This window comes from Mus pahari, chromosome 21, assembly GCF_900095145.1.
Source record: "Mus pahari chromosome 21, PAHARI_EIJ_v1.1, whole genome shotgun sequence".
Taxonomy (NCBI): domain Eukaryota; kingdom Metazoa; phylum Chordata; class Mammalia; order Rodentia; family Muridae; genus Mus; species Mus pahari.
Window position 1 is genome coordinate 43,433,583 of NC_034610.1, and position 13,462 is coordinate 43,447,044.

At 39.9% G+C, this 13,462-nt stretch overlaps 1 protein-coding gene across 1 annotated transcript in view; it reads right to left on the reverse strand.

Moving 5' to 3' along the window:
- The window catches only part of Pex7 (peroxisomal biogenesis factor 7), a 52,890-nt gene that overhangs the window by 29,514 nt on the left and 9,914 nt on the right, over positions 1 to 13,462 (reverse strand). The window contains exons 4-6 of the mRNA XM_021221417.1: positions 7,047 to 7,124; positions 6,259 to 6,367; positions 849 to 955 (exon numbers count right to left, since the gene is read on the reverse strand). Coding sequence (XP_021077076.1) covers positions 849 to 955; positions 6,259 to 6,367; positions 7,047 to 7,124 — 294 coding nt within the window. The remainder of the gene's footprint in view (positions 1 to 848; positions 956 to 6,258; positions 6,368 to 7,046; positions 7,125 to 13,462) is intronic.

Here is a 13,462-nt window from a genome sequence, read left to right on the forward strand (position 1 = left end):
ACATGCATACATACACACACACACATGCACGCACACGTATGCACTCACATAAGCATGCTCACATGTTCATGGGTGGGGGAACCCCTCGCAAGGTGACTCATAGTTATGTGAAAAAGCAGAGTCTTAGGTAAGTTTTGTTTAGTTTTCTAAACCTAAATATTTCTATTGAATATACATATTTTCTTTCTTTGTATTTAGAGTTCTGCCCGTGTGGTATTCTTTTAACTGTCACAAGTTAGTTTAAAGCAGGGAAAGCAAAACCAAGAGAGGCATTCTCAGTTTTCAGCTACAAGGCCTGTTGAGGCAGACAGATAGTATATTAATACAATTAATCTACTATTCCTGAATTCCTGCTTTTAATTCTTACACTCAGATGTTTAACTGAATACAGAAAGTTTCACATCGGCACCACCATCTTATTCAGCTTAAAAAGGAAGATAAAACAAAATTTTTAAAACTGATGGACTGTCAAATTGAAAACTGAGTTATAAATAGTTCAACAGCCTGCCCAGCCACATGAAGAAGAAATCAAAGCAAACAATGATATGGAGTAGTGGGGTTAAGAGCAATCATTCATCTACAGATTATAAAAATTGTAAAGCAGTTTCCCAAAACAACCAAGGAAGGCTGCACTGCGGAACTTTTAAGAATGTCCGTTCCTTCCTTTGCCTGTTTTAGGAGCACTTAGGTCCAACCAATGCTAACGAAGGTCAGTCCCTTACTCACTACAAGTGACAGGGACTGAGTTTAACGGAAGGGTCCAGAAACACCACCAAAGTGCACATCAACAAGACAGATGAGGGGGTGTTAACACTCAGAAGAGCGCTCTCTATGGAACCACACACTACCTCATTGTATTTACACCAGTCACAGCTCAGGATTTCCGTCTGATGTGCTGGAATCACAATTCGGACTCCTGTGGTCTTCACATCCCAGATCCTCAGAGTCTGATCACCTGATGGAAAAGAAAGACTTGGTCAACCCCACATCCTACTGGGTGCTCAGTGCAAGAGCTGGCTGGTGGCGAGCCAAGGGAAGATATGTCACTATCAGGATACCCACCTTGGCATATTTTCAAACCATCACAATGCCTAAGAACTACTCACAGTGATGAGCAACAGAGAGTAAAGCCATAATAGTGGCTTTACATCAAAGAGGAAAACTTGACGATGAGATGCCAACATGGAGACGATTTCACCCTTCAGAGTTTGCTGTCTGCACTGGTGCTGAAGAGAGCGCTCGGGGCCTCAAGCATGAGAAGCACACATTGTACCACCAGCCGTGCCTCCAGCTCTTCCTTATGGTTCTTATATTTACTACATTTTAATGGGACAGTTGGAGGAAAATTTTCTCCCTTGAAAAACAAGCTCAAAATTTTAGAGAATAGCTGGATGGTGGTGGCGCACGCCTTTAGTCCCAGCACTTGGGAGGCAGAGACAGGCAGATTTCTGAGTTTGAAGCCAGCCTGGTCTACAGAGGGAGTTCCAGGACAGCCAGAACTACACAGAGAAACCCTCTCACAATAAAGAAAAAAAGTATAAAGATTATATTTTACATTATTAAAATAAGATTGGCATTGTTTAAATGAACAGTCACGTTGGTAGATGAAAGTAAGTAATATTTTGGAATCTAAGAATGGTAGGGATAAAAGAATGAATTTAAATGTATCAAATGGGAATAATTCTGGTACATGAGAGAGCTATCTTCAATGGCCCTAAAAATAATCACCAGCCAATAGAATTTGTTTCAGAATCTTCAACAGCCAGGATGAAACAATCTCTTGTGGTCTCTGAGCATTCAGTGCCTACGGTAGTCTAGTGTCTGGCCTATACCCACACCCTTCTTCCAAGAACAGCTTATCCCTTCCATACCAAACAACTCTGAAATGACTTACATCTCTAGAAACACTCCGACCTTAGCTGTCAGCCAAAGGTGAATGCTCAGTTGTTTTGCTTAAAACAAAACAAACCCAGACAGACAAAAACCCTATAGGATAAAGAAAAAACAGCCAGCCCTCCTGCCCTCTCTTTGGTCTGACCACAAACATGCAATATTCCTTTACAAGTTTTTCCGAATCCTCTCTCTTAAAACAGAGTTTACCAAGCACACCTTCTGGAAGCTCCTGCTAACCAAGCATTCCACCACATACAGAAAGTTGGGTTACAGAGTGAAATTACAAAGCAGGGTTAAGATCCCCACAGAACCTGGTCTGAGCGTCACTTCCCACTCTGAGGTATGCTCTCTGCAACTTTCACAAAGACCTAGGATAGCGATAGCTCTATCACTTGCAGGAAAAGAAACACAGCACTATGGAGAGAAGAAATGGTATTCTCCCTAACTTTCTGCCTCTAAAAAGTCAAGTCCCGGAGGAAACATTTGGTTCGGCACAAGGCTTTACTGAGGCATATGAAATGCCACGTGATGCCCACTAGCTTCTCCAAACTTTCTAACACCTAAGTTGGAAGCCATACAGTCACCGTGCCATGAATAAGACTGTCTCAAGTCCTACGGGCTTGTATTCCCTGGACAATTACCTCATCTTCATGTATAAACAGAGTCCAAGCACCAACACATTACAATGAGTGCAGAGTAGATGAAGTGACTTACTTTAGCACAGAGAAAGGAGGCATTAGAGTACACTAGGCAGTATCTGCCATTAAAAGGCAAATATGGTCGCCCCGGCGGCAGGAGGGGACAGGAGCAGTGCAGAGACAAAAAGCAAGGGTCCCCTGGTGCAATTCTGTTTCTTGATACCAGTGCTGCTTACAAAGATGTGCTATGAAAAGTATCAAGTTGCAGGCTAAGGTTACACAATTTTCAAAGATGTATAAAAGACTGAAAACAACACAGGCTGTAGAAATGGTTCCTCTGTATAAATGTCCCTACCACAGTATCTGACTCTGCACCATCACATTCAGATGCACTTCCTTTTAAAAGCCATAGTCTTTAGGAAACCTCTGTGCAGTTAAAAGACTTCCCTGTAGATGGCAGGGCTCTACTTCCTTGACCTACACCACTGTTGTATAGAGTCGGCACTCTGTCCTCCTCATTGTGCTTCTGGGTAAGAACGGGGCCTTCTAACCAAATGGTGCAATGACATGTCCACCTCTTCCAGCCACTGGGACAGAGACTGGGTTTTTGTTTGGTTGACTTTAAAAAAAAAAAAGGTATCTCCAGACAGTTGGTGTTTCAGCATCATCCAGGCACTTATGAGGATGGTAAGGTGGTGCCACAGGCAACCTGAATTCCCAGCACCCTCCAAGTTACAGGCCAACACTGACAGCAGACCCAGTAGAAGGGGCAGGACTATAACATAGCAGGAAGTGTGGGGACATTGGGAGAGGCCACAAACAGTCTAAAAGTGCGGTATGATGTGAACGGATTAAAAAAAAAAAAGAGTACTTTGGACCCCAAATAAATTAATTTATTGAAACACCAGATGCCTGTCAGATGTAATATGACTTTTCCTTAAAGTAGAATGAAGCTTATCTAACAACCAGCTGGAACCCACATATTCAGGCCTGGCCATAATTTATGCAATTACATGGAGTCTGCAATAACAATAATTTAGTTTTCATGGTTCAAAAGAAAGTTTACTTCATATGAATCCTCTTTATATAAATAGTGCAAATATTCTCCCTCTCTGTGCCACATAGTTTATAAACATGAATTCTGTGTTACTATAACTTCACAAACCACACAAAAATAACATCCTTAGATCTCTCTCTCTCTCTCTCTCTCTCTCTCTCTCTCTCTCTCTCTCACACACACACACACACACACACACACACACAATTAGAACTTCAAATAATTACAATAAACAAATTAACATATAATGGTAAGGTAAAAGGAATTTTGAAAAACTCACAAGTTTTACCTCTTGACATTTTTCATGTATTAAAAACTGATTGTTACATTTAATTCCTATTTTAAATGTTACAAGTTAAATTCCCAGTTTCAGTGGAAGGGAGGCATGTTTCAGCTCATTTTGAGTCTGTGTCACTAATGCATTCAGGGTTTGAAACCATCCCTATGAAACCACAGATTGTAAGGCCAAGATAGGTTACTCCTCAGAGGGAACTATGCCAATTTCAACCCAACTTCCACCCTGACAAGAGTTTTAACTCCCTCTATGTTAATGGTAATGAATTGTAGTCAGCTTACAGATTGTTTCACAGAAAGCATGAAACCTATAACATTTACATTATTTTAAAAGTATTAAGGATGATGAACTCAAGCTATATGCATGGCTTTACATTTTAATTCCACATTAAGTGCATTATTATTGCTGCTGTTTACTTAGTACATACACTAAGCCTTATGAGCAGCTGTGCCACAGGAAGATGAAACCACACTCAGGTATACAGAAGGAAATTGAAGATCTGAGTGTGTCCCTCCGTAGGCCAGCACTGTCCAGCATGCAGGAAACCCTGGGCTTATCCTCAGCACCACGTAAGACCTGGCAATGCAAGGAGGATCAGGAGTTGAAGGGCCGGCTGGGGTTACATGAGACCCTGTCTTTTAAAAAAAGAAAAAGAAGAGAGGCTGGGGATCCAGCTTAGTGGCAGGTTACTTGCCTAGTAAGTATGCCGCCCTCATCACCCCTAGAACTGAAAAAGGGAGAAGAAAATGGAACTAGAAAATAATGTATTACTAACTCATTACAAAAGAAATGATGACTTGGAAAAGATTTAATTCCAATCACAGACTTTCAAGAAAGCTAGAATTAGAACTCAGGAATTGTAGAGATAATTTTACAGATATTCTGATAAGCTGACAGAGCATAGTGGTCTTCATTTCAGAAAAGAATATTGGTAATTTTTATCAAGGAAAAAAGCATTTTTTGCATTAATGATACCTTCACACATAGATATTACCATTACTATTAGAATCTCAAAAATGACATAATCTAAATGGACTTTGAGTTGTCTTCAATCAAACAACAATTCAAGAATTTAGGGGAAATGAATAAATTGTTCTTAAGTTTTAGAGTTAAAAATATAAGAATCTAGCAAAGGATTTCTGAATTTTAGTGCTGTGACCCATTTCATATGATTCAGCAGCTCAGGGCACTGACAATGTACTGAGAAAGTGACACTTGCCCTGCCTAGTCATAGCCTGTCTTCGCTGGATTGTTAAATAAGGGAACAATGGCTAGAAACTCTCTGCCTCTTCTCTAGCTACTGCCTCCTCCTCTGAACACCTAATTCTTCCTCTCTCTCCAAAGTTCTCAGGGTCAACAAACATTTCCCATAAAAGGCCAGAAGTTAAGAATTTTGGCCTGGAGAGCTATTAGGTTTTTGTAACAACTACTTAATTTTGTTAGGACTGAATAAAAGCAGCCACAGATGACGCGTAAATGAGTTGATGGGGCTGTGTTCCAACTAAACATTACTCACAAAACCTGTCTGTCAGTCATGTGGCTCTGAGGGCTGGAGCATTTCCACCTATACTCTCTGCTGCCTTCCCCGGGTGCTCTGATTAATGGAAACGTTCCTAGTTAACCAACCCTGAGCCAAGGACACAACTGTATTCACCAAGTCATGGGTCTCAGCTCCAAACTCAACCTACTCATTGAAAAGCCCACTTGTGCCTCATAGGTTCAGTAGTGTTATGGAACAAAACAAAAATAAAACAAACCACTGGGCAGTGGTGCACGCCTTTAATTCCAGCACTCGGGAGGCAGAGGCAGGCAGATTTCTGAGTTCGAGGCCAGCCTGGTCTACAGAGTGAGTTCCAGGACAGCCAGGGCTACACAGAAAAACCCTGTCTCGAAAAAAACCAAAAACCAAACAAACAAACAAACAAACCCCCAAAAACAACTCCTCTTTAAAATGTATTTTTAATTATGTTATGACATTATAAATCAAAAATCTGTCCATACCAAAAAAGAAAAAAGAAGAAGAAGAGAAAAAAAAAACCCTAACATTTATTGTTAAAAAGGGTTCTATCTACTGAAACACAATCTGGGACTCAGATTTTTGCCAACAGGCTGACAGGCAAGGAAAAAAAGAGAAAGTTCCTAAGGGCTGTGACTTTAGTTCAGTGGCAGAGCACAGACTCTGGGTTCTGGGTTCAACCTCTAGCACTGGAAAAAAAAAAAAAAAAAGGAAAGGAAAAATTAAATATCCTAAGAGCACAAAATGGGTATGCACTCCCATTTTCTATGAATCTAGTGTGTACGGCGCCACCTAATGGTAAAAAAGTAGGCCACCCTTCACTACAAGTAAGGCTTCTGAGAACTCAAAACTTATTTACCTGAGGCTGAAGCGAAACAACCCGGAATGTGAGGAGACCAGATTGTGCTGTAAATGACACTCTCGTGGCCCCTAAAGGTACACAGAGCATTTCCAACAGTTGGATCCCACTGAAAACAAATGAGATCAATTAGTCAACAAAGGTAAACAGAAACACTTTTATTTTTTTTTTATTTGAATATTCATTTATTTTGATGAAGAAAAAGTTACAACATTAAAATAAGTAAAGCAATTATAAAAATGCAAATATCAGTTTTAAACCAAGTACAAATGAGTTAATTGCCAAATTTGTTTTAACGAATATTGGGATTCTAAAACTGAGGACACTTTCTTATTTAATAAACATACTTACAGTAAGATCTTGTGAGATTAAATGATATAAAGGTTTACTTAAGTCTGTGTTTAACCATTCAATATTTGAATGTAGGATATTACTAAAATTGACTAAATTTTGATCAGAAACACTTTTATAGATACTATGGAGCACTGTATGTATAACATATATACCTCATGAATACATATACATTTATATATACATATAGGATATATATACATATACATATATATAAAGATTTTTAAGGTTTATTTTTATATAAAATAAGGTAGTATTTAAGGCACAAAATAAGACAATTATTAGGTTGTAGCCAAGACTAGCTTTTTTCATTCTGATAAACATTTTAATATGTACTTTTGAAAAGAGAATTAACTGATCACATGTAAAGCTACAGAACGTTTAGGAACGTTTCAATGGAAGCGTACAGGAACTGTAAATGCAGTAATACTACTTACCACTTTGACACTTTGGTCCCAGGAGCCAGACACTACAAGCTGTTCACCTCTGGTTTGGCTCCAATCAACACTATACACCTAAAAAAAGTAAATTCTTCATGTTTAGGGAGCAAACGGCACCAAACTAAATGTTACATTTTAGTTCTTTATAACAGTGTCAACGGCCAGTAACTAACTCACTCTATGAAAACATGAAGCACGGTCCATTTCTACATTATGTCTGAAAAGCAGAAAGGTGAGCCTGTCTATTCTCCCATGCTAACTCCCTAGACACTGACTCCATTCTGCCTTAATACAAGTCTACAATTTCCAAATCTCCTTCACCACGCCAAATTATACATACGTTTAAATCTACCAACTGATTATTACTTATAGCACCACAAAGAAAAGTCAAAGCAGACGAGACAGTCATCTTTAGAAGCCTGCTCCCTCGGTGTTCATCAAAAAGTAATAAAATTCAATTACTCTCCCTGCCTGGCCTTCCTTAGAAGAACAGCTTATAGGAAGCAGTGCTACTCCATCCGACCTCTTAGCAGGCAGCTTTGGCTACACAGCAGTGCTATTCAGGGCACACTCCTTCATCTCAGCACACCAGAGCAGAAAGCTGTCTGAGAGCTTACACACTGTTATTCTACCACTGTATACAGTAAGCTATGTATGCACCCCTACCATAACTTGTGTCCAGTGACATTTGTGTCTAGTTATCCTCTACGAGGACAGCCCAGACATGCATCTACGCTTACTACTGAGTATCATTAGCCAGCGGGCTACTTTGAGTCTTTAGCTCCTATATATGGGTAGGAAATTTAAGTGTTTGGATTTGTTTTGAAGAAATTGCAGGGGAAACATCATTAACACTGATCTGCACTTTATTTAAATTTTTGATGTTTTGTCACATAAGACATTGTGGTGGTTTGAATAAGAATGGCCGCCACAGGCTCATATATTTGAATGCTTATTTACCAGGGAATGGAACTGTTTGATTTTAAAGATTAGGAACTGTGGCCTTGTTGGAAGAATTATGTCCCTAAGGGTGGGCTAGGTGCAGCACCTTGGTCCACAGACCCTAGACATAGCTCATAGTTATTAATCCAGTGTCTCCTTGCATGCTGCCATGCTTCCCACCATGATGGTGATGGACTAAACCTCTGAAACTGTAAACCAGCCCCAATTAAAAGCTTTCTTTTATAAGAGTTGCCTAAGTGATGGTGTCTTTTCACAGTAATAGAACAGTGACCAAGACAGACATGAAATCCAAAAAAGTCAAACGTAGAACAGTGGTCAGCACAGACTGAGAGGGGGCAAGGTAGAAGTGACTCTGGCCACATGGTACAAACTTTCAGTTATAAAATCAATACATTCTAGAGATATGAGGTTAATAATCGCATATGCTTGAAAGATGCTAAGGAAGTTGATCTTAAGTGTGCTCTCCACACACACACAAGATGGTACCTATATTAAGTGACGATAGAGTTAATCAACTTTATTGTGGGATCACAACTAAGCTCGTACTCAGTGGACTACCGTTAAACCTACAGACACTGTTTAGATGTTAAATATAATTGTTCATTTGTTACCTATACTTTTATGAAATTGGTGGGTGTAAATTATTAAAAACAAGTAAATAAGTGAAATATTTTATGCTTTGTACCTCAAGGACACTTTTACATTGCTATTTCTTAAAATGTTGATGATGCTCAGTGTGATGTCACACGTCTATACCCAGCACTGAGGAGGCAGAGGCAGGAAGCCAACTTGGTGAACAGAGTGACTTCAAGGTCAGCCAAGGCTACATATGAGACTAAACCTCAAATTCCCAACAAACAGACTGTATTAAAAGAATATCCCCACTTCTTCACACTCCAACCCAGTTCTGCCCTCCCACTGCCCAGGTCCAAGCAAGAAGAGAACAAACAAGCCAACAACAACAAAAGTGAGGTGAACAGCCCTTGACTGACATCAGAGCTTGTCCTCTGGCTCTAAGTGCATGTACACTCTCAGTCTGACACACACACATGCTCACACCCACATATGCAAAAAATTAAACTAAGTTGAAGTTTAAAACATCCACTTAAGTACGCAAAGATTGCTATGATGGAAGACCATGTTCCTGCAGGACTTGAGGCTGGCCAAAATGTTTGTGGGCTTAAGAAGCAGAGGTAAATCAGTGACCAGAGATCCCACCAGAAATACAAACGAGGCTGGGTGTGGTAGCACATGCCTGTGAACCCTGTGCTCAAGAGGCAGAGGCAGATGTATCAGCTTGGGGTGCCTAGGAAGATGCTCAAAGGGCGAAAAAAATATAAAAGGAAAATTCAGTACCCAGGGATTAGGGTAAAAAGATTTTGGGCAGCTGTGAGGACAGTATTTTAAAAGTATTTAAAAGACTGGAACAAGAAAGATACTATGACACATTACACATTCCGAGTATCTAGGACAAATGGGTGATTACCTCAATTCTAAGAACAGTTCACAGCCTGAAAGATGCTTGGGAACCCAGATGAAAAGAGAAACCTGGGCTCCATGGAACCAGCCTCAAGTCAATTCACTCCACTGCCAACAGACACTCCTGTTACTTAGTAACTTAGGGCACGAAGCTGAGATGTTTGCAATGGTAGACAAGACCAGCCCTCGTGGACCTTACCCTTTAGTAGGAGAAGGCAACTATAAATACATAAACAAAAACGTTGAAGAAGTAAAGCAGAAATACAAGACTTAGCAAGGGCAGCCAGTTACTTCTCAATACAATTCAGGGGGAAACATGCCAACAGAGACCTGAGCATTATACAATATTAGTCTTTGGGGAGAGAGAGCAAAGGAAGACTTGAAGCAAGGGACAAGCTTACCCTCCACCCAGGAACACCAAGAGCCAAGAATTAAGAGAAGAAACATCTTAAAGGGCCACGCCTAAAGTTTGCTGTGATTCCTCTGACGACTGCCATTAACCATTAGCTTCAACTTAAGAGTACAGCAACTCTCTGACCACCCTCCCCATCCACCCCTGCTTGTTTTTATGCAATATGGCCTCTGGCCAACTTGAATGAAAGCATATTTGTAAATACAGATTAATGCCACTGCCCTGTTCAAAGCCTTTCAACATTATGTGGCTTCTGCGGCTTTTCAGCTTCACTCGGCATTATATGAGTCTCATCCATGATGATTTGTATTGCCCAAAGGTCAAAATCATGCAAAACTATGCATGCCGTAGGAGCGGAGCGCATACATATGTAAGCAAAGAAAGTGTAAACAGAAAGCTGAAGAAAGTACTTGCTTCTAGCAAGAAGGAAGGACGAAAGGGAGATGGAAGGATTATAAAGAGGTAATCAGAGGGCTTCAGAGCATATGTAATGCCTTATTTCTTAAGCTACATGGTAAATATTCAAGTGTCCAATGTACCATTTTTACATCTTACATATATATGTATAAAAATGTCCAACCATACAAGTTAGCGATGCCTTCCCACAGGTCCAATGGCCAAAAGCTAACTGTTCAAGCCCATGCTTCCTTCTGTCCTTGCCTTCCTGGCACTTTGCTTCACCTCTCACACTGCTGCTGACTTTTCTGCCTAGTTCCGCATTCACACTCTCCCTCAGAATCACCAATGCTCCTCCTGCCTCGTCCCAGTCAAGTGTCTTCTCACCGGCAGCACCGTGTCCACTCAGCCCTTGCCATGGCCTCTCTCCATAGAGCAATCAAGAACCCAGGACACACTGCAGACCTGCTCATTTTCCCAGCTGGGCCAAGCACAGAACCTCACTAGCAGAGCTAAGAGAAGCTTCTGGAATACATAACAAGCTGTGTGGAAGACACATCTTGATCTTTGTGTGCTGACCGTTTCCAGTGTTGCTTCTCTGTTCCTAGTTTCCCCCTCCGTGACCGCTGGAAGAATGAACACTGAAAACTGTCCAATTAAATACAAAGAAACAGCATGAAATACCTGGCTAGTTTCAAAAGCAGGGTCCTATAGATGAAATTACTCTTGGCACTAAATAAAAGTAATTAGAAAAATAAGAGAGAGAAAAACAAATTAAAAAAAAAAAAACACTGGCAATATTCTGTGCCACTTTGGCAAAGCTGTACTTCATCAAAACCAGTTTGAGCAGATATATTTTATAACAGAAACCAACTCCCAAAGAGCCTGTGTTAATCTGCCCTAAAGTAGTGCCCTTTTGTAAGGTTATCTACTTAATTAAAAATAGTAAAATAGACACTTGCTCTGAATTTCACTTAACCTACAGGAATGCAAAGAGACAGTGATCCTCACCCTCAGTGATTAAAAAGGACTATTTCTCTTACTGAAGAAAACCCGTGAATCTTTCTCACTACGGGGATTTGAAAGTGTCCATGAAGATGGAGTATCCCACACGGCTGCCATTTTGTCCATCACTTTGTGCCCTTGTTTCACTGTCTCCTGTCACTAGCTGTTGGCAAGAATGGTTACTATCAGATTGTTCCCTTACTATCAGACCACTTCACTAAGCACCCAGCAGACAAGGACTCTTTTATCATTAGCACAGATCACAGTCATCCCTTGAATATTGAGAGTGGCTTTCCTAAAGGCATCTAGTAATATATATTTGTCTGATTGCTACAAAACTGTCATTTACAGCTAGAGTTATGCCTGTTGAGTCCCTTCTAGGCTGATGTGCCCCTTCCCACTCTGCTTCTTCTCCCCACCATCCGGTGATATCTGTCTGCTGAAGGGATGACAGTGTTCACCCTGCACAAGGCCCTGCATGCTGGATGTGACCATTTCTTCATGGCGGTCCTTCTCACATCCCGTTTCCTCGAAACTGGACACTTGATCTGGAGGCATAACCAGATTCAGCTCAATCGTTTTTGCTTCCTATCCAATTAAGGGTATAACTTCGGATTGGCCCACTTTTCGTGATCCTAGATTGTTCAGAGAATGTTTCGATCATGGATTAGCAGCTTTAGCATCTGCAGATGTCCCTCTCCCAGAGTCATTATTTCATTACAGGCCACTAAATGCCAATTTGCTGTTATTCCTTTTGTGTATGTTTTACAGGATTCTACTATAAGGAATTTTCTAATCAACTTTTTTATTTGCTCCACAATGAATTCATACAGAGAAGACAATGCGTGCCATGAGTCCTCGTTGTCAGAATAAAAAAGGAGTAATACTACTGACTTCCACAATGGTAACTTTCCATGTCCAAACATGAACAGTTGATCCTGTTTATGGATGTGTGTGCATGTACTCCGTGCTTTGATTCATTCTTTCTGATGTTCAGACTGCGCTATCTTTGGCCACTGAGTCCCTCCACGTTGTCTCTTCTCGGCTTTGGACAAGCCTCCAAAATCATCTTGCTTTCAGACACAAGAAAATGTCTTAGATTCATCTTGTCTATGTCTTCTCCAGCCCCAGAGCCAAAGACTTCTCCATAGCCCACCAAATGTGTTACAAGACTACTTAAAAGCTATACTATAGGCACTAAAGATGTCATTGCATTTTTAACAGAGGAAAAGTAAACCTTGAGATAATATGAATAGGTCATACCCAATTTTAATATAAATGTTCTAAATATCTTCTTTATTCCAAAACTCTTTCTCTTACAATAAGACGTTTGGTTTCATGACTGCTGTTAAGCGTCATCTCTCTATATATAGATGAGACTTTCTCTTTCTATACATAGATGAGACTTTCAGAATAACAAAACTGATTTTTCTAAATACAGTAAAATCTCTATTACCTTTGCATTCATGAGACAGATGACATCAGAGATGGTAATCACAATACAATACTGTTAAAGTCACTTGAATTAAATGATTTCCGACACCTGCTAATAGAGTCATCTACCAAGCCCTAGAGCATTTCTTTATTATGTCCTTTTTTGTCCTGCTTTAAACTGTGATTTCTAATTTTGTAAAATATTTCACTGATCCAAGGTCAAAGTTATAATGACTTATATCTAAAGAAATCTTACTTCCATTTTTGGGTCAGTGCTTTTTCTCTCCCACTTGCTTTATATGCAAATAATATTGTTAGTTTTGAACTACATTCCCGCTGTTTGTTTTTTAAACTAATATACAGCATATATTTATAACAAATGTAAATAACTTAAATTATATGGTTGCATATATTGTACTATAGGCCTCTTATATAAAGGTTAAGTGTTATATATTTTAAAATAGTTCTCCCATGAGATAGACTTTATATGAGCTTGTACCAAAACTGAAATAATTTCCAGCTTCATATATAAAATTGTAAGACTGAATAAAGTCAGCCTTGGTCACATACTCCTATAATCACAACACTTGAAAGGCTGAGGTAGGAAGATCGTGAGTTCAAAGCCATTCTTGGCTACAGAATAACTTCAAGACTAGCTTAGGCTATAAGGCCATCAAAGCAAAGACTATCTTAAGCCAGGCGTGGTGGCGCACGCCTTTAATCC